Source organism: Xenopus laevis, chromosome 8L (assembly GCF_017654675.1).
Source record: "Xenopus laevis strain J_2021 chromosome 8L, Xenopus_laevis_v10.1, whole genome shotgun sequence".
NCBI lineage: Eukaryota > Metazoa > Chordata > Amphibia > Anura > Pipidae > Xenopus > Xenopus laevis.
In genome coordinates, this window is record NC_054385.1 from 93,201,437 (window position 1) to 93,226,733 (window position 25,297).

The 25,297-nt window shown below is 39.1% G+C and overlaps 1 protein-coding gene across 3 annotated transcripts in view; it reads right to left on the reverse strand.

Annotated features, from left to right (window-relative positions):
- Positions 1-25,161, reverse strand: part of syt16.L (synaptotagmin 16 L homeolog) — a 64,995-nt gene extending 39,834 nt beyond the window's left edge. The window contains exon 1 of one of the 3 annotated variants that reach the window (XM_041573101.1): positions 24,843-25,161. In XM_041573101.1, coding sequence (XP_041429035.1) covers positions 24,843-24,855 — 13 coding nt within the window. In that variant the 5' untranslated portion in view covers positions 24,856-25,161. Of the gene's footprint in view, positions 1-4,659; positions 4,815-24,842 lie in introns of those variants that run through there. The other 2 variants (XM_018230659.2, XM_018230660.2) reach the window with 2 other exon arrangements.
- Positions 25,162-25,297: the final 136 nt, after the last annotated feature.

Here is a 25,297-nt window from a genome sequence, read left to right on the forward strand (position 1 = left end):
TTGCCCATTAGCAACTAACCAGAAACTAGTTTTCCTCAGATCAGTCTGCTGTCAGATAAAAAAAAATGATTGCCATGGACAACTAAACTGGACAGTTTACTTATCCTAGTAAATCAGACATGTGTTAATTTATTCAGCTGTATGACCAACACATGTTCCTACATTGCCATGAAGATCCTAATGTATTAGGATTACTTGGAACAATTAGTAGTTATAATATCATCGGCTATATAAAAACAATCCAAGCAGTTCCATTTGTAAAAGTAAACTGAGATGAATGTAGAAACAGGAGAAGGAACAATGTTAAATAGATTAGAACAAAGCCACTGGTTTGCCAATTCACAGTGTGTTGCACTGAGTGTTGCACAAGATCAGGATGGGCAAAAAGGTGAATATACAGTACGAGTGAGTGTGAAATGAGTTCAACAAACTAAACAAGTATATGACTCAAATCTGGATTACAGTCAAATAGTGCCGCCACTTGCTGTAGTGAATGAACTATTGACATCCTGATGGACATCCACTTATGATTTTCCTGTAGACCTAACAATTTAAATTTTTTTCTAATATATTTAGGGAAAGAAAGATACCCCGCTTCTACCACGTTATCACTCATAATTGGTCACCCCAAAGCCAATATACTACTTCCGTTACCAACCATTAACCACAAAAGGGATAAAAAAATATGTGTGCTACAATGCAATAATCCCACTTTATTGGGTAATGAGAAACTTGAATTGTTTCTAAAGTGCTTTTAAAGGACAGTTCTGAGGACAATCAATTGGATTAACTAATAAAACCAATTCAAAGGAAATCAATTTCCTTTATTAATTAATTGCGTGTAATAATTCATTGTAAATAATATCTATAGTAATTCATAAAAATTCATTAAGTACTTATATGTGGTACCAATTAATCTAAAGTGTCGTGCTAATAAATAGTGATAAAAATTGATTATAGTTGGTAATTAGTAAAATTAATAAGTGACCAATAGGAAAAATCAGGTAAATTATATCACGAAACTGTTCAATTGTTAAATAAATAGCAAGGAAATTGAAATAGAGAATGGTGGAGTTGTCCCAATTGCTACTGCCTATCGTTTTCTATCCCTGGGACACCACAAGGGGAGAAAGACTGTTACCGGGAGTGTGGCCTTGGTAATTAACTAAGCCCTGAGCTGAAAAAGGACATTCTTTGCCTCAAAAACCACAAATCCTCGGCCCCTTAGAAATGCAGTGTAGAAGGAGAATAAGATTGAATTAAGCAGTTCGCTGCTAAGTAACTACCCCGCATCTACATTCGCTAATAAAATACAAACGCTTTAAGCTAAATTAAAAAAAAAAAAACACATAGGTCTCAGCAGAAATCCACCAAAGTGCATTTCGCAAAGTTTGCTGATTAAGGGGAATCGGTGTTCTTTTCTAATTCTGGTTTTATGTTACTAATATTTGGTTCTACAAGGTTGTGAGAGCTCCAGAGTAATTGCAATGCTCTCAGAATATACAAGAACAGCCTAGAGAAATAAGTCACTAATACGATCAGATACCTGGAATTTGTCAGTAGGTGATACCGTATGTATTAGGGATGCACCAAATCCAGCGCCGTTTCTGACGAAGGAGCCGCCTTTTTGCCGCCGCCAGAATCCTCTCTGGCACTGCCGCCTCATTGGCGGAGCGCCCCATACCAAATCCAGGATTCAGTTTGGGATTTGGTTGGGCATTTGACCTTTTTCAGCAGGATTTGGATTCAGCCGAATCCTTGTGCCTGACAGAACCTGAATTTGCATATACGTAACTTTTTGCCACACAACAACGAAGTAAAAATGTTTTTTCCACTTTTTCCCTTCCCCTCCCTAATTTGCAAATGCAAATTAGGATTCGGTTTGGTATTCGGCCAACTCTTTCATGAAGGATTCAGTGGATTCAGTGCATTCCTAATATGTATGCATGTTTGCCAGTGCCTCTGTGTGCGCAAATGCAGGTGAAGTGTTTCTGTTTTGTGCATGGAAGCATGTTAGGATGTGAAAATAGTGATGTTCTATTTACTGATATTAGATTAATGGAACTTTGCAGCAATAACTGGTGTCTCTATTTACAGTATATAACCACTGGAATTTACGATTTGTCCAGCTCTGCAAGCTATAGCATAAATTAATGTGGAACATCTATTTCTTTTCCTTCTGTATGCACATAAACGAATTGCTAATAAACAATAGCATCTGATATTAGGCAGGAATACTGACAACCTTGAGACCCATGGCACACAGTTTGATGTGGCTGTTACAAACTTCTCAACCATGGCTGGCAAAACACCTAAAATCCCAACACCTTTTGCCAAACAAAATATGGAAAGCGCTCTGCATTTGTTAGACATAGATATTGACAGACCAGTGACTTTGGTGTTTGTGTGTCATCACTGTGTCCACCATACAAACAGCAGATTCTATGCTTTGCTATAGGAAGTGGTAACAGGAAAAAGCATATTCATACAGTTTGAATAAAGTTTGTTAAAATTGAGTCTATATTTATGTACAGTATGTAGGTGTGTTTGGGTGTTCTATTCTTATGGATTATTTTTTATCAAAACTTTCTTTGTTTATAGTTCTCCACCCACATTTCATCTGTGTCTAGACTGCACATAGCTTTGCAGCATGGCCTTTTGTACAGGTATATGTTTCTCAAATGTTATCATCTTTTAGCCAGTTATATTATTTGGCCCATTAAAATGTATTTTCTTACTGGGTGGAACAGTGAAAAGTAATGCTGCCTGGGGAACTGAAAATACTCTGTAAAGTGCTGTGTAATATATCAGATTATATTACAGTTTGCTTTTCCCTTTCTACAATGTCTATGAAAAGAAATGACAATGTATTAAGGGTTGAATAACTATAGAAACAGAATGGAAATCAAGAAGAAAGCTTGGCATAGCTAGTGGCATGAGTGGAATAACTAGAAATCCACAGAAGTTTTGGGCTAGGATCCCCATTTTGCCAATTCCTCACCCAGTCCATCCCCAAACTGTCACCAACTTTATCATCATGCCCTACATACACACTTATATGCTTTCAGAGCCAGGCCAACCCGGCCAGGCACCCTAGGCAACCTGGCTGGCCACGGTGCCGGCTAAGTGTGTGCACGCAATCGAATTTAAACAGAAATTACCTAGGCACGTGCCTACTCTGCCTACCCCTAGTTCCGGCCCTGTATGCTTCTGCCTTTATATACCCATTTGCACTGCATATTTTTTTCTATTTGTGGTAGACTATCATGTTCATGCAGCCAATTCAGATCTGAAAGTGGTCGCCTGCAGTTTGGGAAAGCATATTGACCCAGGTGCTATCTCATAACTTAACAGAAACATAACATAAAATTCCATATAACTCCATACACTTCATATATGGATGCAAACTGGGAACCTTTATAATATTCAGGCCCGGATTTTTGGCAATGCTGCCCAGCCACTTTCTAAGCAACACTGGTGATGTGCAGCTCAACTCCTGTATGCCTAATGCCCAAGGCTGCCGCAAATGCATACACTCGTGGGGGGGGATCTTGCAATGGCGGGTGCACTGGTGCAAGGACCCTGCAGCTTAGGAATGCCCAAGGCAGATAATATTAATTATATTATGATAATTATTCAGTACCAAAACGGTCTTAAAAACAGAGCCGGAGTAGGATGTCCAAGACCCACCAGGCTGCCATCCCAAGGGCCCATACTCCCAATGTCTGCTGCCCTTTGCCCACACCATGTAGTGTACCTTTTACTACCTTCCACCTCTAGCTGAGATCAGGCAAGAAGTGGCAGCCCACAGGCCGGATTTGTGGAAAGGACACCAAGGCCCGGGCCTAGGGTGGTAGGATTTTAGGGGATGACATGCTGCCCAACCACACCCACATTGGTTCAGAAACACTGGGGATGTGCAGGAGATAAAATTATTTTTTAAATTTCCCATGTGCCAATCCCCATTGCTCTGGTCCCAATGATGACAATTTACATGAATACAAAGGAGGGGACGGGCTCGACAAACATCAGATGTCCTAGGGGGGCCCGCTATGTAAATCTGTCCCTGGCCGGCCAGCTGGGGAGCATATGCAGTCAATACATGACTCCAGGGCCAGGACTAGGGGTAGGCAGAAGAGGTACATACTTAGGGAGCAACACTGGGGGAGGGGGCACCAGTCATGTACCTCTTCTTTCGCCTACCCCTAATATGCTGACATACAATATTTACAATATTAGGTGCACTATTCTCTACATTGATAATGAGACATTGATAACGATAAAGACGTGATGGGAAAAACATTTAACAGCAGATACTTTATGCACAAAAGGATTTAACATTCCTTAAGAGAGTTGTATTCAAATATCCACAGTCCTTAAAGAAGAGATGAAGCAGACCTCAGAGCCTCAGACACCTGATATACAGTACTACTAAATTCAATGAGAAAAGACTGTGATGGGAGTGTCAGGTGCTGTTCTAAGTTCTGCCTAAACTGTAATCATGAATTCCTAACTATAGCACAATGATAACAGTAACTAGTAAAAAAGAACAATTAAATACATATATGTATATTATATACATGTGTGTGTGTATATATTTATATATATATATTAATCAAAGGACTTTAATGAAACAAATAAAATCTGATACATGCTCACCTTCATTTTGGAATAATGTGGGCTAAGACAGGCACTTCCAGAGACCCTCGTGATAGTCATTACTGTCATTCCGTTCCTATAGACATGTAGCAGCTAAAAGTAAAGTTCCACAGACTGACCAACTCAGGTTCAGTTGAACCTTTCATTAATGTTGTCTGTAAAAGGGGAGTGGTACTTGCTTTCACACAAGGCGCCACCTAGTATAACAGCACATATGTTTGCATACCAGAGATGACATTTACTTAAGGAATGTTATCTAACTGGTGCAGCAAAAACTGACAAAACTCGTTTCTTTTAAAAAGGCAAGGCATTCACTAGCCTATTCTATTGCTTTATGTGCATATGCATTATAGTCGTATTTAGAGACTAATTGGCACATTGGGGGTGTTTGCAGAAGTATCCAATAAGAAGCTTGTTTTTAATACTGTCGATTAAGAAACAACTATTGATTGGTGTCTTCAAGATGCAGGACATGTTTCTACATAACCATAATCCCCTATATAATAAAGTTGAAGTGTCTCTGCGTCCAGTCCCTGTGTCCGTGGGATTGCGCTACTGCGCATGTGCCCCACGGACCTCTAATGTCTAGTAATATATATAACATTATTTATAAAGAGCAAATGCAGAAGGCAGGGAATTAATTCCCACAATCATTTAAAATCAGGAAGGAGAGTAACCATGGCTTGGGGGCTGCCTATATCTATTGAATTTGCCATCCTTTATTTATCCCCAAAGATTTTGTTTCAGGGCAAAAGTTATAGAAAGGAAAAAACAATATATACCAGAACTAAAATCCACAACAAACTTTCATGGGCCCCACTGATACATGAAAAAATGTGTTTTCTATCCTCGCTTAACCCTAGATAACAGCGACTAGAAGGTGACATGTAGATCCATACATGACATGCAGGCATGAAAGTGGGTCAGGGAATACAAGTGATTAAACAGATGGATGTAGCTGTAACACAGGATGAAATGTACCTGAACACAGCTTATACCAACACGTATGTCTGTTTCAATACCTTTTTTATCCAGGAGCCTGGCTAAGCACTATCATGCCATAGACTAGTAATCATGAACGGCCACAAGGGGTTCACTAGTAAAACTTATATAGAGTTCACCAGAATCATGGGACAGAGTAGGTAAAGCAGAAAAAAAGCTTTCTCAAAGGGAAGGGGTCAGTTTAATCCCAAAGCAATTATTCTCTTCAGGTTTCCCCATCCGTTGCAGTCATGTGTGCGTAACAGACAGCAAACACTGATCCTTCAGTAATTAGATGGTTTCTTTGAGCATGAGAGATTTAAGCCAGATAAAAGCTAATTCTGAGGCAGGCCAATAAAGAACTGTCACTACATACTGGCAAAGGAAATCACCACACGCAAACCTATAATAAATAAGGCAATTAAAGATTTACAGAGACAGCACAGTGGCTGAACTGGTAGGGATTCAAAGTATACAAGGTTCTGTTCTTACACCCAGTATTTTTAGGTTTTGTAAACAGTTTTAAAAAAGATAAACGTATTTCCGAAAATAATCTCTTGATGGTTACTAAAGGAAAGAGGCTAACTACCTGAAATATAGAAAGTATGAACAGAGACACCATCAAGAATAACAGGGCCCCATACTATTACGTTTGCATGGCCTCCCCCAGGGGTAAGAAGAATTTCACTGGCACACAGAAGTTGCGGTTGCAGGGCAAGCCCTTGCAATTTTATTATGCAGTTGTGCAACGTTTCAGGGACACGCCCCTTTATCAAGCACAGTGTGGGCATAGTGCAGACATGATTTAAAGAGTGTTCAATTAACAAATTAGCATTAGCAAATTAAAACCATTGTCACCTGGGTCCCTGGGAGGAAAGTCTTGCCAACCCAATGGGTACTGTGCCCACATGCTACAAAAACATTGATTAGCACACCTTTAAACATACCAACCTTCCTTTTATAGCTTCCAAATTCACTGTAAATATTAGCATGGGTCCACACAAGTGAGGAAGGTGCAAGGCTTATAGCCACTTTTATTTGAGAAAAAGGTGCACCACAACTTTTGTTTAAGATGGGTCTTTACCCCAAAATGTGCACTTTCCTTTTTCTCATAATGAAGTGGCTATAAGCCTTGTACCCTTCTCACTCTTGTGGCCCTATGTTCCTATTTTTTCTTTTTTTTATTCTTGTACCCATATGGCTTCACCTCTGGCCAACCCCAGTCACTCTCCATTGTGCCAAACCCATTCCATGATCCACATAAAACTCCACCCCTTTCAGATTTCAAAACATATATTTACGTCCTTTGGGTCCCCTCTGGCCTGGGGCCCTGAGTATCCCCCAGATGTCGTCCCTAAGTAATGCATATATTTATGTTATGTATATTATGTGCATATGCTGTGGGACAAACAGGAGTCCTGTGCTTAGGGTTGCCACCTGGCCGGTATATTACCGGCATGGCCAGTAAAAATGATGGTTGATCCCAATGTTATTAATAGGGAAAAAAGATAAATATATAGGAAGGCTGGTCTTTTTTTCCAGAAAAGGTGGCAACCTTACCTGTGCTTCCACTATGGTGGAGATCTGGGACATATTAAATGGAGGCACTTCCCCCCATAAAAACGCAGGCTAAATACTTAAATCTAAATTATAACCCTGACTGCTGCTCTATTTGAATACAACATGGTAAGCAGCCCATATTTAAAAGACTGCTTCATATAAATAAAGCCTTTTCATGAAAAATATATTTCTCTCATATCAGTTGATCTCTGAGGAAACACACAGACTTACAATATGGTGGCTTAAGGGAAAAGGTGTAAAAGGGCAATATTTACTAATATGTATATACCAATTTGATAATATTCCCTAATAGCTGTGAAATGACGCTTACTGCCCAATGAAATGCCTATACTGTGCATATTTATATATATATATGCATATTATAAGTTGTTCTACTGGTGGCTGTAGTCTTCTGTTCATAAGGTGTCTACATTTAAACATTCTTTCATTTGTATGTTATGATAGATGTAAAAAAAGTTCATTTCTGGTGTTAGTATCTCTTTAATTACAGGGCTTTGGAGACAACAAGCAGGTTATCAGCAAAAGCACTAAACAAAATGAGAGAGCTAAGAGCATAAACTGTTACACACAGGATGTACCCTGACCTAATGACAGGTAGTTAGTAGTTATTTGCCTTCATATCTGGAACCTTCTGCCTAGAGGTGTATAACATTTATAGAAAATTTTAAATTTCCCGAACAAGATGTGCCATTGTGAATTTCCTACTGCTCACTCAAGCTGATAACATACATACCACTATACCTGTGTAACAAGTCAGTGTGTACTTAGCCTTTTTTAATCCCACATTATTATTACATGCTGTTAATACACAAGCCTTTTTCCACCCAAACACAAATGTGTTTCTATTCCCTGTACACCCCATTCAGAATCACACTTTTTGTACTCAACATCCATTAACTTTGATTCTTATACCATGGCACATGGCACATTTAATAGGCAGATTCCATTAAAGAAATGACAGGTTGAACTGCCATGCTGAAAAAGAGTGTAGGGTTGCCACATTTTCTATGAAAAATACTGACCTTGCTATATTTTTTCTTTTTTTTCCATATTAAAAGGGTAGTTCACCTTGATGTTAACTTTTAGTATGTTAAAGAATGGCCAGTTGGTCTTCATTATTTCATTTTTATAGTTTTTGAATTATTTATCTTTTCAGCTTTCAAATGGGGGTCACTGACCCCATCTAAAAAAATGCTCTGTAAAGCTAAAAATTTACTGTTATAGCTACTTTTTATTTCTATTCAGGGCCTCTCCTGTTCATATTCCAGTCTCTTACTCAAACCAGTGCCTGGTTGCTAGGGTAATTTGGACACTAGCACCCAGATTGCTAAAGTTGAAAACTGGAGAACTGCTAAATGAAAAGCTTAATATATCTATAGAAGTAAGTCAAATCAATTGGACTTGCTGTGTTTTTTCTTGAAGACGTTTCACCAGTCATCCAACTGGCTTTCTCAATTCAGAATTTCTCAATTCAGAGAAAGCCAGTTGGATGACTCAGAATATCACTCTTTACATCATACTAAAAGTTAAATTAAAGGTGAACAACCCTTTTGATAATATTGGCATCAAGCATAATTTCTACGGTCCAGGCCTGTAAAATACAAGCCAAGTGACAACCCTACACAAATGCTATGAGTCTCTTTTAAATGAATGATGTGATGAAGAATATGTGATGAAGAATATGCATAGTTTCTAATGCTAATGGACTACTGCTGCACAAATATGGCAGCCCCCTCATAGACAAACATGGGGGGATCAGATAGGCAGCGGAAACGTATAGGACAAATACATTTATGGCAAAATTATAAATGTTATGATAAATGTAAAAAAAAGTTAATTTCTGGTGTTAGTAGAAATTAAGTTAAAAGGGGCTGCTCGCCTTTTTTCATCTAAAACAACTGCTCACTTATAGCTATGCAGCAATCAAATATAATTATCCATACATCCTGCTCTTGATACAACATTGGAAACAACAAAGGAAAGGAAAGCGGCGATTTGTTGAATAGCAAAACAGGTTATGGGTCCTTAAAGGAATTGTTCAGTGTAAAAATAAAAACTGGGTAAATAAATAGGCTGTGCAAAATAAAAAAAATTTCTCATATAGTTAGTTAGCCAAAAATGTAATGTATAAAGGCTGGAGTGATTTGATGTATATTATGTCAGTCAGAGCACTACTTCCTGCTTTTCAGCTCTCTTGGTTTACACTGACTGGTTTCCCTGGTTACCAGGCAGTAACCAATCAGAGAATTGAAGGGGGGCACATGGGTCATTCCTGTTGCTTTTGAATCTGAGCTGAATGCTGAGGATCAATTGCAAACTCACTGAACAGAAATGTACCATGTGGCCCCCCTTCAAGTCTCGGACTAACTCAGAGTTATAGAACTGAAAAGCAGGAAGTTGGATTCTGGCTGTTTTATTAGACATCTGTTCACTCCAGCCTTTATATATTACATTTTTTTCTAACTAACTATATTAGAAACATTTTTTATTTTGCACAGCCTATCTATTTACCCAGTTTTTATTTTCACACTGAACTATTCCTTTAAGGAATCCACAATATGTACAATATATATGTGTTATAAATATGACTGTGTCCCTTTTAATGCAGTTTTTTGTTTGTTTGTTTTTTTTGAAAATGGGTTTTATTAGTTTCCAAAGCATGTTATACATTCCTTGGACAGTTTATGTGTCCAGTTGTTGATGCATAGTTAAAATAACATGCATTCAGTAAGTTTATATGCAGTTTTAACACAGGTACAATAAAAGAAACTCAGAATGGGTCAGAGGCTTTTTTATAATCTGCCCTGTGACTATTCATCCATAAATAGAGTGCTTTCACTCTGCAATTAGGAGAGTAAATTAAACTATTTGCTTTTCAGCTATCAATATGTTCCCTAGGTGGTTCCCTGCCCATCTGGTTAGTGGCTTTTATTGCGTTCAGGTTATTTTTACATCCCACAGGTGATAGGCTTGAGGGAAACCTTTGCTCTTCCCATCAGCAGTTCAAACATCCTTTCACCTGAATTTCACAGAGAGGCCACTGTTTCCGTGACAACACCATATCCATCCAGATTGCTGAGCAGCGTGGTCAGGTTTTATTATATCAGAGCCAGCAAACACACATATATGGGTGACGGGGCCCAGTACTGGGCCTGCTGCCAGGGTCTCAATGAAATCTTCACCACTCCTTTGTTAATAGCTAACTAGTTTTTTCTCTCTTTTCCATTCACTGTACAGTATGCACTAACACCTGTACATTTGCTAGGTATACACAAAAGGGGAAAAGAAGATTAATAATAAAGGCAGATGAATTGTTCAATGAAAGTTTGTAGTTTTTTAGTAATATAGTCCTCTTTATTCTCTCTTGGGAAAGTTCCACCAATCTAACATATGTATGTATGTATGTATAACTTTATTTGTAAAGCACTGTTAGGGAGCCGCAGCGCCAAACAATGCATAAAAGTGCAATATATATAAAAAGTACACACAGGGAGGACAAGTCACATAAAATATACAATAAATAATTAAACATGCACAGTACACAGAACTCATAAAAGGACATTAAGTAAGTGCTATGTGGTAAGAGACACAGTAGGCAGAAGGTCCCTACACCGTAGAGCTTACAGTCTATGTGGGTGGGTGGCTAACATACAAGCATGTATTGGAGAGGAAAACGTGCACAAGGTAAAGGCATTGCCCAATAGGTGCCAGGACTAGACAGATGTTCTAGTGCTCCAAAAGGTTATATATATATTTTTTTCTTGAAAAGATTGAAAGAACACTCCTTACTGAGAAATTCAGGGATGGAATTCCAGGGTAAGGAGCATCAAGATAGAAAGGTCTAAAATGAGAGGTGGCAGTGGATTGTGTGAAAAGAAGGCGCGGAGAAGACGACCAGGAACGTACTGTGAAGAAGAAATGTAGTGAGGAGTAGAAGAGTGAAGGGCTTTGAATATTAGCAGAATGGTTTTATATGTTATGCTTTGCTTAACAGGCAGCCATGCTAAGGTTTTTATTTGGGGTTGAACCGGTTCCCACTTAGGAAAGAGCAGGAGGATCCTTGCAGCAGAGTTTAAGATTGATTGGAGGGAAGAGAGATGGATTCAGGAAGACAGATTAGTAGGAGATTGCAATAGGGATTGGATAAAGGCATGGATAAGTGTTTTGGCTGGTGTGTGTGAGAGAAAGTGGCGTATTTTGGCTATATTGCAGAGGAAGAAGTGTCAGGTTTTGGCAGTATTAATATAATTACAGAGAGACTGGTCAAAGATGCCCCCCAGGCAGCATGCTGAATTAACAGGGTTAATGGTTATGTCCTCAATAGTAATAGTGAAAGGAAGAGATGGGCTAGGTTTAGGTGGGAGAACCACGAACTCTGTTTTAGCCAGGTTGAGCTTGAGATGGTGTTGGTTCATCCATGAGGAGAAAGCTAGTAGGCAGTTTGCAATATTAGTCTGAATGTCAGTGGTAAGTGAAGGGGTGTCTTCATATATCTGGATGTTATCGGCGTACAGGTGATATTTAAGGCCAAATGAACATACTGGTCTCCTAAAGAGAGAGTGTACAAGGAGAACAACAGAGAACCAAGTACAGAACCCTGTGTCACTCCCACCCTAAGATGAACAGGGGGAGAGGATTTGTTAGCAAGAGTAACAGAGAAGGAGTGGTCAGAAAGATAGGAAGAGAACCAGGGTGCAGCTTGATCCCTAACGTATGATAAAATGAAGTGAGACAGACAGGTGGAGGGGAGGGGGCCATGACATGGCATGGCTGAGTTAGGTACTAAAGGAATATGGACAATGTAGTCCTGTAATTGATTGACTAGGAGAGTGAGTGAGTTATCTGGGGATTGCAACAGAGGGTAGGAACCATTTTACTTTAGTAGCCCCCCAGCCCTCCCTTAGCAGGGGCATTTAAAGAGACATTGTATGATAGATGATGGGCAGTCACAGTCAGTCAAGATCCTTACAAGGAAAGGTAGCAGATGGATGGTTAGGGTTAAGGCTAGTGGTTTTAGGTGAAAACCAAGTTATATTAAGAAGTGGTATTAAGCAAAATGTAGCTAGTCTCAGGGTTTCATAGGGTGGGGAATGTGCTCTTCATAGGAGCAGCCTTTAGCAGCTAATGGGTGGTAATTGATTTGGATAGAAAATTTGATATTGATGCCAACTATGGTATGATGAAGCTATATACTTATGTAAACTTCTTGTTGTTCAGCTACAACTACAACTGAGCCTTCCTTAGGAACTCCTCCTCATTTACTCCATCCCTGAGCTCCCTGAGTCTATAAATTTCTACAGATCTTATTTTAAGCTGCTCCCATGCAGAACACTGTTACATTTGTGACTAGTGATGGGCGAATTTATTCGCCAGGCGCGAATTCGCGGCGAATTTGCGCGATTCGCCGCCAGCGAATAAATTCGCGAAACTCCCGCGAAAATTCGCGGAAAAAATTCGCCGGCGTCAAATTTTTTTTTTCGAAAAACGGGCGCCGGCGTCGGAAAAACGGGCGTCGGCGTCAAAAACGAGACGCCGGCGCCGTTTCGCGAATTTTTCGCCGTTTCGCGAAATTCGGGAATTTTTCGGCGAAGCGAAACGGCGCAAATTCGCCCATCACTATTTGTGACCATCTTGGCTGGGCCCTTGTGGTGGCGATTGGGGGAAGGGGTGGTGTAGTTGGACTACAACCTAAATGCTGTTAAGGGGGTTTCAACATTTTTTCAGTTAAAGTTATTTTCAGATAGTTTACCAGAAATAAAGACTTTTTTCAATGACTTTTTATTTTCTATTTGTGACTGTTTTTCCAATATAGAAGTTTATAGATTCATTTTTTCGCCTTCTTTTTAAAGCAGCTCAGGTTGGGAAGTCATTGACTCTGTAAACAGTTCTAAATTTATATATTAATTGACACATTTCTTATATTTGTTGCTGAGCAGAATCCCTGAGTTTCATTGAAGGCATTTGTTATAATTGATACAACAGTTGCAATTATTTCATAGATGCTGCTGAGAAATGTATCAACTAATGTAACAAACAATATAACAGTTCAGAACCTGCACCTGGATTACAGAACTGCCAGCCTGAACCAAAGGGAGGAACATTAAAATTTAAATTTCACTTTTGGAAAAACTGTGGAAAGCAATTAAAAAATAAATCTGGAAACAACTGAACAAGAAAAAGTGTTTGGAAAGTGAACAACTCTTTTAAGGAAGAAATGAAGGACTAGTTTGTTCTTAACCCTAACATAAATGCTGGCTTAATACAATTGATTCATAGGAGGTATTTTAATCATATAGTGACGTCAGATACTGTAAGAGATACAGGTACCAGTAAGAAGATGGAACTTGTTATGCTTAAGATCACCATTTATAAGATACCTGCTGGTGGCCCAGATTCCCTCCAGTGGAAGCTTGTCGGGAGTACAGCTAGAGAGCCTTTCCAGCTTTAGGCAGGGTATCACCTGGGAGAGCTATCTCCAGTCTTTCAATCCTTATTGGAGCCAAGTGCTGCTGTTGCCAAGCTGTCCTGACTATCTTACAGCCATATGGTGTACTATGAAAGACACTATGTCACTAACTGAAACCTCATTCATGGGTCCCTGCTCCCCAACTTATTTACTATGTAATAAATAACATACTTTAACCATGAGCCATGCAAAAGCCTAAATGCCCTTAGAACAGCTTTATCCTTCAAAATGTATCAACATTAACACATGTCATATGTTTACAGTATTTAGTAGTGTTTATTGGAATGTTGGGATCACATAAGATTATTAGACATTTGATTCCAATAGCCAAGAAAGCATAAATAGTAAGCAACAGGACACGCATGTAATAATCATCATATGCATCAAGGAGGCCAGAAGCTGTGGATGGGCAGAGGAACTGCCTTAAAGCAGATTAAATTAATTCTCAAGTGTTGTCATATAAATAGTGAATAAAGTACCCCCTCTTGTGAAATATAAGGATATTATAAATTACCGAGCAGTTCCATGACCATATAAAAAATAATACACAAGTTTCAGTGAGTCATGTGACAGAAATTACATCACTAAGCTCTGATTATAACCGATGACATAATTAAGCACCATTTATAAGGATATAATGTATAGGATATTTGTGGCTCTTGTGTATTATATATATATATATATACTGTATGTATATATATATATATATATATATATATATATGTGGAGATTATCGGCACTTACCATTCATACAGTCACTTGCTGGGTGCTATCCAAAATTAATCATAGCAGTCCATGAAAGCACTCACAGCGATCACCATCCAGTGTGTATCAACAAATCATTTATTAGTACATGGTGTATCAACGCGTTTTGGCTCACCTGGAGCAACGACGGCTCCAGGTGAGCTGAAACGCGTTGATACACCATGTACTAATAAATGATTTGTTGATACACACTGGATGGTGATCACTGTGAGTGCTTTCATGGACTGCTATATATATTGCTATTTGAAATGAGCACTAAAGAATATATTGGAACTTTAGAAATACCTGTTCATAATTATAATGATTTTATATATATATATATATATATATATATATATATATATATATATATATATATACACACCGGTATATATATATATATATATATATATATATATATATATATATATATATATATATATATATATATATATATATATATATATATATATATATATATATATATATATATACACAGTATATATATATAAAATCATTATAATTATTAACAGGTATTTCCAATATATTCTTTAGTGCTCATTTCAAATTGTGAGATTTGAGGGTGAATGCTTATATAATCTTGGCTATCACTGGAATCTAGGGTAGTGACCATTACTTGACCATGTTTTACAGTATCTGTACCCTGAGATAACCAAATATTTGACTGCAAATGGTGACCAGAAAAAGTCTGAAGCCCCTTGCCCTAAAGTATACAGATGATTTACGAGTATTTCAGATACAATGCACACTGAGTAATAGTATTCCTTCATGGATGCAGAACATTAAGAAATTTGACTGTTCAGAGAAAGTGAGCAAGGCGGTCTGTCGTTCAAGCCTGTACAAGGGGCGCCATCTAGTGGACAACTTTGCAGAGTGCAGTGTTTCTATAAATATCTTGTGTGTGTGTTTGAGTTAGAGGCAGCGCATCTCCGCTCATGCACAACAGCACCTGTTCCCCCCTGTGTGGGAGTTCCATCATGCTCTTGGCACAGATACACTACGGCAATTAATCATGTTGTTATCACCTATAATTATATTTCATCATCTTTTCATCATCTCCTTCATAAAACCTCTTACTAGTTTAACTGTTTGATTTTAATAGTTAAAATAACTAGTTTATAGGTAATAAAACATCAAACCTGAATGTAAGATTGGGACAAAGGTTGCAAAGAAATGAGAGATGAGGCTTTTGCAAAATGTGTAGAGCCCAGGTTAGATAAATTGGGGCCCCAATTTTAAAACCAATATGTATATACATTTTAACATTTTTCAGGGGTCCAGGAAAAATATGTAAAGGTATGCACAGAATCCAGGATTCGGCCAGATCCGAGCCTTTATCAGTAGAAGTTGGTTGAAACCAAGAGCCTGACAGAACGAAATCCAAACCCTACACTGCCTCTATTGCACTTTGAACTACTGCAAGCTCCATGGACTTCAGAAAAGTGCTGTGTTGTGTACTGGTGATATAGGACATGAGTGCCCACAATAATCTCCCGCACAATGAGCTCAAACATGGAGCAGCCAGGACAGCTTGTTTCCCTACAGCCTACAGGCTACATATCCTGCTCATTGATTGAGCTATTTACATGAGTTTACTCTGAAACCTAGTATCCTACAGAGCTGAAATGTGATAGAGCAGGATGCAGTTTAAGGCTAGGGCCATATGACTTGGATCTTGGCCTGTGGAGAAACACAGGCCAAGAATCCACTGCCCTGCTGCTCCTATTCTGCTGCGCTACCTGCACCCAGAACCATTACCTCCGCTCAGGTGCAGGCAGATACTACAGATTTTGTAGCTGAAATTCCAAAATCCGCAATGCCTACAGTGCAGCATTAGCAGAAACTGAGGTGGAGAGCTTAAGGCCTTGAACACATACCTTTGCGGTACCAGGTGCTGTACTGAAGGACCCACGCCTGTTACAGGGTCAAGTTATCCAATCAGAGCAAATATATCAGCAGCACACCGTAGATATGAATAAACGTGTATTTTATTGCATCAAATTATTTCAAACAGGGCAACGTTTCGGGCCACCCGGGCCCTTTATCAAGCCTAGTGTTACAATTCCCACATCCAAGTATGAGGAGGGGGTGTGGAAAAAAAGGCCACTCCCTCTTCCTGTGACAACATAAAAAATTAGTGCTATCTATTTACAGTGCAGCATTAGGAGAGAAGAGGAGCGGATTCTCCACCTGTGAAAAATAAGGCAGATCAGAGGAAAAACACGAGGCAATCGGAGGTAGGTCTATGACATCATAAAACAGCCCTTATGGCATTTGCCAGAATCTACAGACTACCAGTCCAGGCCTGGAGCAGACTGATGGCTAGTGTTCTTAGCCCATTAAAGGGGTTGTTCACCTTTTTGTTAACTTTTAGTATGACGTAGGGATATTCTGAGACAATTTGCAATCGGTTTTTATTTTTTTATTTAGTTTTTTATTCAGCAGCTCTCCAGTTTGCAGTTTCAGCAATCCAACCGGATCATTGTTGCTGGGGTCCAAATTACCCTAGCAACCATGCATTGATTTGAATAAGAGACTGGAATATGAATAGGAGAGGGCCTGAATAGGAAGACGAGTAATAAAATGTAACAACAACAAAAATAAAGTTGTGGCTTTACAGAGCATTTGTTTTTTAAATGGGGTCACTGACCCCATTTGAAAGCCGGAAAGAGTAATTCAAAAACGATATAAAAACTGTATGATTATAAAAACAAGTTGATTAGAACTAGCCATTCTATAACATAATAAAAGTTATCTTAAAGGCGAACCACCCCTTGAGTGGAATGTCCAAAAATAAACAAAAGGTCCAATGTTTGCTTCTGGTCTAAGCCATCCTATAGCAACCAATCAGCAGGTAGCATTTACAGGTCACCTATTTAAAAGCTAACATCTTATTGGTTGCTACAGTTTACTGTGCCAGGGGAAACCATGTACCTTTTATTACCTATGAGCAGTGTCGGTCTGGGATTCTGGGGGTCCAACAGAAAACCTTAAACCATGGGCCCACTTTCCAAACTATTATTCCTCCTTTCCTCATTGAACTTCTTTATTCAACTAGTCTTTTATATCTACTTACTATATTCTTCCATAAAGTATTTTTTCCTATAAAGAAATAGGGAATGACCATGAAATGGTTGGAAGGAAGAAGCCCACTGACACCTGGGCCCATGGGGAGTTTTCCTGCTATCCCGGTGGGCCAGTCCAACACTGCCTATAACAGAAGCAGCAGCACCTGCCATATAAATATGTGACTAAACATAAATAAATATAACAAAACTCCAATGAATTCAAAAAAGGCACACAAACAACATTTAGTCAGACCAGCCTCTGTTGCGGACTATTGCAATCTGAAATTATTTTTGACCAAAGCGGAGGAACTGCAGATAAGATCGGCAAGAGAGATTATTAAGGAGAGACTTTGTCTAAGTAGCCTCTGGTCCATTGCGATCAGAAATTATATGAAACCCAGCTGTACAAGCCCTTAGTCTCATGCTAAGAACATATCCAAGTGTCTCATGTAAAGCATGACCAAGTTAAACATGGCAATTCCCCACAGCAGCAAAACAAGAATTTCGCACAGAAGAATCACAGCCCAAGTGCCGCACGCATTGCACCAACAACAGCAGGAGGGGAAATATATCTGATAATCAGAACAATCCTGAGCCATCTGCTGTTTAGTGAAATGATCTCTCCATTTGTTATCCGTCAGAATGTGATAACACATATATCTGTATCTGTCACAGCTCCCGATGGCTGCAGGAATCACCAGCTGTACAACAGGCTAAAAATTCATGGAGCAGCATATCAGTCTCCCCCAATATCTTTCTAAACAATTTTTTTGGTAACTGGCCATCAAGTATTTCACGAACACATCAGAACATTTAGTTATAAATCTGAATAAATTCAAAGCTGAGAGCTTGATCCCCAGAACTATCCCTTCTGGACATTCAATCAATATGCAAGTGCTTATTTGTTGATGTGAATAATACATATTATTACTTACGTACGATATTCTTGTAGGGCACAGGCTCAAAAAGAACTTCATCCAGAACTTCACCACAATGACATGCCATATTTCCATGGCTAGAATGCAGCCCTTTCCTTCCTGTACTCTCTGTGCATTGTTTAGTTTATCTAAACTTTGTACGCTCTAATTAAAAGGAAGCTGGCATCTCAGAAAGAAAACAATGCTTTGACCAACAGAGCTTTCAATAGCAGCAATCTACAATTAGGCCTATGGCCCAACAGGATTTTGATCACTTATACAAGCAGTGGAAGTCAAAACAGAGAGGGAAGTTACAGATTGTGTTCCAATAACAAACAAACATAATCAGTGGTCCTGGGGTATAAACAACTATACCTCCACCCCCCCAAAAAAAAAAAATATCAGATGACGTCTTAATAGTGATGGGCGAATCTGTCCAGTTTCGCTACGTCAAAAAATTTGCAAACCAGCGAAAAATTCACGAAACGCATTGAAGTCAGCAATGGGCTCCTGTATAAGAGAACGCAGCATGCCAATGCAGGTTGGGTCCAAGCTGGGAGAAGGGTCAGACAAGTTAAAATAAATGGACTGCTGCAGATGAGACAAGCCTGATTTAGATAAGCATAATAAAAGCTTTTCAGATACAATGTGCAAATAGCACCTCTAATGCAAGACAACTTACAGCTATCAGGTATATTGATTATCTTAAGTGATAGTCCCCTCAGAAAACAGCAGCTAGATTTTGGATTCAAAAATGTTTAAAAAAAAACAACAAAAAAAACGTACACTAAGAATATATTAAGCAAGGACGACTGTGAAACTAGTGGATTTCAAAACTATTAGGGGGAATGTGGAGCACAGAATATGCCAAAACAAGGCAATTTGGAGAAGAAAAGAGCAAATGTCCTACATTTTGCCCATATATGGTACCTATATGTTACATGATATTGGCAGCAAAAGTTTGTTTCATTTTGTGTGCATTGCCTGGTCTTTTTCATACTTAGGGCCCTTACATATGGCCGTTTATTCCTGCGCTGCCCTGCGGGTAATCCATCATGCGTCTCACCGATGGGGAACGCAGGAACTAATGCAGCCTATGCTTCCTGATTGGGTTGTACTCATTAAGCACCAAATGCAAGTTGAACACAACTTGATGCCAGCTATTATCATCTGCCTTATGGTAACCTTCACAGGGACCCATCTTCTATCAAATTTTTTTGATGTATTTAAAAAAAAAAAAAACTAAAATACCGACTTACTCATTCCAGCTAACAGATGATTTTAGATATTTAGAAACTCAATTAAACATGAGGGAGACAGTAAATGTAAACAACTCAATATATAACACTGCTTGTGCAGGTGGGATACGAATAACTATTATTTATCTAATTTCTTTCACTTCACCCCCAGCCAACATACATTCAGAGGCTACTATAATTAGAAAAAGCTGTTTAACTATCCGGAGTGTAACTGTGGAGGAAGATTTTGGGGGGCTCAGAAAATTTAGGGGGCCCTATGAGGCATGGAGTGGTGAGCAGTTTCATTATATGTTCATGAAAAATGCTTTATTCCCAATGTTTTAAGTTCCTAATAACTTTAGTTATGCCACTGCATTGAAGCATTCTACATATCTTTATGGAAGATGTCTTGGTCCCAAAGATTATGGATCCACTAAAACTTTCCTGTGGGCACAGTAACTTCTAGTTATGCACCATTAACTATATGACTGGAATAACATTAGTTATTATTAACGATAACTATATAATGCTTTCTACCTGGTCTTTAATAGTACCCCCTGCTCAAATTGGACTCTCCTTTAGGATTTCTAGCTTAGCATATGCATTCACCCTCAAATTATATCCTATCAGCCTGGGACCTTGAAGTCTCTGGGATCAATTTTAAGGGACCAGCCCCACAATTTGGGAACCACTGCAATAGTACCTTGGAGGAATTATACATTGCCAATACATTCAATACACCACAAAATGTCTCTTTTTTGTCAGGTTCTGGATATGTTGAATTTGGAACCTGTTGTTTGCACTCACAACTATTGAGGTAAATAGGGAATCTCATTTCAGTTTCAGCTAATACAAGTTATCTGATAGAGATGCCCCTTGTCCTGTCTTTTGTTGATGCTGCCCATTGAGATCTTTGCTCAGTCTGACTAGGGAACCCAAACATTTGGAGACCAGTAGAGACAAAACATTTATGCAAATGAAACAATAGAATACATGTTGGACAGGATCAAGCTGCACAAGACTCATGGGCCTGTTTGGTTAACGTTAGGCCTAGGGTTCAGGTCTTCGGGTCACTAATGTGGGATTCCGACATTCTGAATCCCATGAAAACTGCATCTGGCTTACTGTATCAATTATTCACTGAACATTTACCTACAATGTCAGGATATATCTTAATCTCTCTCTAATTGAAATGGCCAAACTATTATGTATGGTCAATACTACTCTTCATACAGAGCATCAGAATATACCCATTAAAAGAGAAGGAAAGCTATGGAGGCATTTTATTGCCAAGAGATTAGCTGTAATAGTGCAAGCTAGAATGCTATATTTATTCTGTAGAATGTTTTACCATACCCGAGTTAAAAGCTCTAGAAGCTCTCTGTTTGCTTAGGATAGCAGCGGGAGTATTAGCTTGGTGTGACAGGGAGTCTCTCACTGCTCACTTATAGCTCTGGGCTCAGATTACAGCAGAGAAGGGAGGGGGGAAGAGGAGCAAACTGAGCATGCTCACGCCCGTGAGGAGGTTTAAGCTGATGGCAGGAAGTCTGATACAGAAGCCCATTAGGCAAATTCACTAACTGGCGAAGTGGCTAACGCTAGCGAAAATTCGCCAGCGTTACGTGATTTTGCCGCTTCGCCAATTTACTAAAAGTGTCCCTGGCGGAAATTCGCTAGCAAAGTAGATAGACTAGCGCAACTTCGCAGCCTAACGCCAGGCGAAGTTGCACTCTGGCAAAGGGGCGAAACTACGCAAATTTAAGTGTTTTTTTTTTCTGAACGTTACCTTTTTGCCAGAGTTTACTTCGCCAGGTCAGACCAGGCGAAGTGCAATAGAGTAGATAGGAGTTGGCAAAAAAAAAAGTTGAAAATTTTTTCAAGTCCCAAAAAACGCTGGCATTTTTTACTTTTTATAGGGTGATGGGCTGAAGAAGATTGAAAAAAATGTTTAGGGTGCCCTTCTTCCCCCCTACTTTTGTTAACATATGGCACCTAAACTATACTGTGGGCACATGTGTAGGGCATTAGAACACCTCTATATAATTTTATTAAGTTTCCCTGGTAGTTCTATTAAGTTTCCTTGTGTAGTGTTATTTATTTGCTGCAGCATACAAGTCTATTCAAACTTCAATTTCACACTGTATGCAAATTTCCAATCGCTACCCTAACTTCGAACCGCTGATCGTAACATCGCTAGCACAACTTCGCAAACAATCGGTAACTTGTGCGCAACGTCGGATCTTCGTGAATTTGCGCAGCCCTGGCGAATCTACGCCTGGCGATATTTAGGTGGACCTTTCTGATGAGGCTTACTTAGTTTTAACCTTTTCTTCTCCTATAATAGCAGGGTGTTGCACTTATGCAGATCATACCAAACGCAAAGGCATAGATTTAAGATACTGTATAAAGCTCATTTATAATTACAGTCATAAAGAATAAATAAACAAAGAAGGTCAGAAACAAAAACGCTGACTTACTGAATGAGATTCCCCAGCCACAGCCCCCTTAAGATGATACAAATACATTATAAACGGTGCAACCACTGTGTTTTAGCTGGCTTAGAAACCGTTGTCTCACATTCAGCATTGTCTGCCCTCACTTCGACCACTTGTATTGAATTCTCTGTTTGACAGGAGCAAACACATGCTCTTTAGGGAACTAGATGATAAATGAGTGCGCACTAAAAAGGCCGAGAGCAATAACAAGGCCAGCAATCTTGTGTTCTCTTACTGATCCTGCCACACTTGGCCGCAGTAATGTTCGTGTTATTTGAAAAAACACAAATCAACATGCACTCCCCGTGCTCTCCAGGGACTTGGATTTACAGCTCACAGCTGACTATGGAGGCATTTAAGTCTTCAGAAGCCGAGGATGCATAATAAAATCAATTTAAATGCATACTGCTCCAACAACTGCACCGCTACAGTACATTTTAAATTATCTAATCATCCAACCTTATACTATTCAAGCCAGTGAGCAGCCAACCATTATTTTATTAAGCCCAAAGGCAAATGAACATTGAATGTTGGGTATCTGAACCCCTATGCACTGTAGTGCCACTGTCAGATCATAAACAGCTTTGCTTGTTGGCATCTATGGTCAGTTGTTTATTGCATAGGCTCACCCCATGGACTTTTAGTTGAAAATTACACAGGAACATATATATATATATATATACACACACACACATATACAGTATTCATCTGATAATACTTTGTGTGCCCATCATACTGTGTCAGTGCCTTGCTCTCCATCTCTAGATGTCAGAGCAGATCTGTGTATAATTTAAGACACACAGAGCAAATCCATGAGATGTTATACCAACACAATAAGGATTAAATCTAAAGCTAGTGTGTATGGACAATGCTATGCTTAGAAGTTATTAGATATACACACACACTCTTAATTGAATTTTCTATACTTGTTTGATTTTCTGAATATTTTCTACTTTCATAGAACTCTCATTTTAAGAAGCATTGGGAAAGTGATGGAAATCTTTTTTTTATATTCACTGTGAGACTTTTTTTTCATTAGCCACTGGGCTAAACAATCCATTTATACACTGCCGGTGGAATTATGCTTTAAATGCAATAACACATTAACTGCAGGAAAGCTGAACATCTGACAGTTTCTGGAACTGTTTACAGTATTCCAAAAAATGCAATAAATCGTAAGGCATTTAAATCGTTATAATCAAAAGGAAGCAGCCCTAGGAACATATTTAAATGTATTCATTTCCCCCAAAACCGAACTACTTGGAATCGTTATATATTTAAGTTAATAAAGCTGAAGGTGGTTAATACACCTCTTTTAATCCCTTTGCAGTAGAGACCTGCTCAGAAAGTTTTGGAGAGAAGAATTTCTAAAGAGACAGGTATAGAGAAAAGCCATTGAATGAGCAAAAAGTCTAATGTTGACCATGCACAAACTTGTGGTCTGTCTATCCAGACCAATATCTATGTGTTATGGTCAAAAATATCAAAAACATAGTAACATAGTAATTTAGGTTGAAAAAAGACACATGTCCATCAAGTTCAACCTTTTCACTTTTTTCTAACTGCCAGTTGATCCAGAGGAAGGCAAAACACCCAATCTGAAGCCTCTCCAATTTGCCTCAGAAGGGGAAAAAATTCCTACATACCCGCATTCTGCTTCGCTTTTTGCTATTTGCTTAATGTTGGCCCAAATGAATGGAACAATGGAAAGGTGGCCAAACAATGGCTCATGTGCCAATTGGACATATATTATAAGGGGTTGGTACGTATATGGCTGCCTTTAGGAACTGATCTCACTACAGAATCTGTCCTTGAGTTGGGTGTCTACAGAGTAAGTAAATGCAAGTACTTGCATCAGAACAGTGACAATTGCATTGTTCAGTTAATACAAAGCTGTGGAATGCTGCAACTGTGGTTTGCCCATCCCATTCAGATAATGCCCAATAGAACACTCTGGACTTCATGAAAAGTCAGCAAATTCGGGGTATTCATGCTCCAATACTTGTATCTTATTGACACCACAGTAACTAAATGCAGTCTTCCCACAGGCTTGTGTTTTTCAATACTAAAAATGTGGTTGCAAAAAGACACCAACTGTAGAACAAGGGTCACAAAAAGAACCTGCTAGTTAGAGATCCAGTTGGAATTGTTTCTGCATCTTTTGACCAAACACAGCATCCCACACATTTTGGTGGTTTTAAGAGACTGAGCTTTAGGATTGTATCTCTATTTTTACACTCAGAAAACTTCTACTGTGCCAACCATATCTCAGATTCCACTGCAAAATCCCTACTACAGCGCATGCTGCAACAACACAGGGGGATTCACAGGAGCACTTAAAAGAGCAAAACCCTTCTGCAGCAAACCGACAAAACAACTGCAATGCTATGAAAACAGAGGGCTACTTACATTTCTGCAACATAGTAGAAATGCACAAACACGGGCCGTTTATATCATTGTGCATGACAAAACATGATGTGTTTTTAAATAGTATATCACACACTATCATGTAGTCTGCCTGCATTATAGCAGAAACTTCATCCTTCAAGCTATATTGTATAACTCTCAGAGAGCATCCCCTCTGCTTTCTCTGCAGTCTGTACTACAAGGCCATGCAGTCTCTTTGATCTTAAATGCAAACAAACAGCAACACCCCCTCCCCAAACACTTACTATCTGTGGCCATGATTCCAATAAGCCCACTTAGCTGCTTCGTTCTCTTATTGCAGGTTGCAGACCTGGGTCTGGCATGTTACATCAGTAGCAGGGGTTAATGTGATGTGCAGAGGCTGCGGCTTCCATTCACTCAGTGCTTGGGGCTTGCTTACAGCTGCTACTCTTGTTTATGTGAAGCATCCGCACAACTGAGCTGTCCTCACATTCTCCTCCCAGATCTCAGCACCTACACAATAACATCAGCAGCAGCAGCATCCTTCAGCTCAGGTGAGGCACTGAGTACCAGCAGCCATGGGAGTTGCTTGCTGAGCTTCCTTTTGATGCTCAGAGCTGAGCAATCGACAACAGATTCACAGAGCAGGCATGGAATGCAGGGGGGGACACTGAGAAAAAAGCTTTCCAGTTCTGTATTCTATATATGACTAACTACAAACTAAATGCACTTTGTTTAC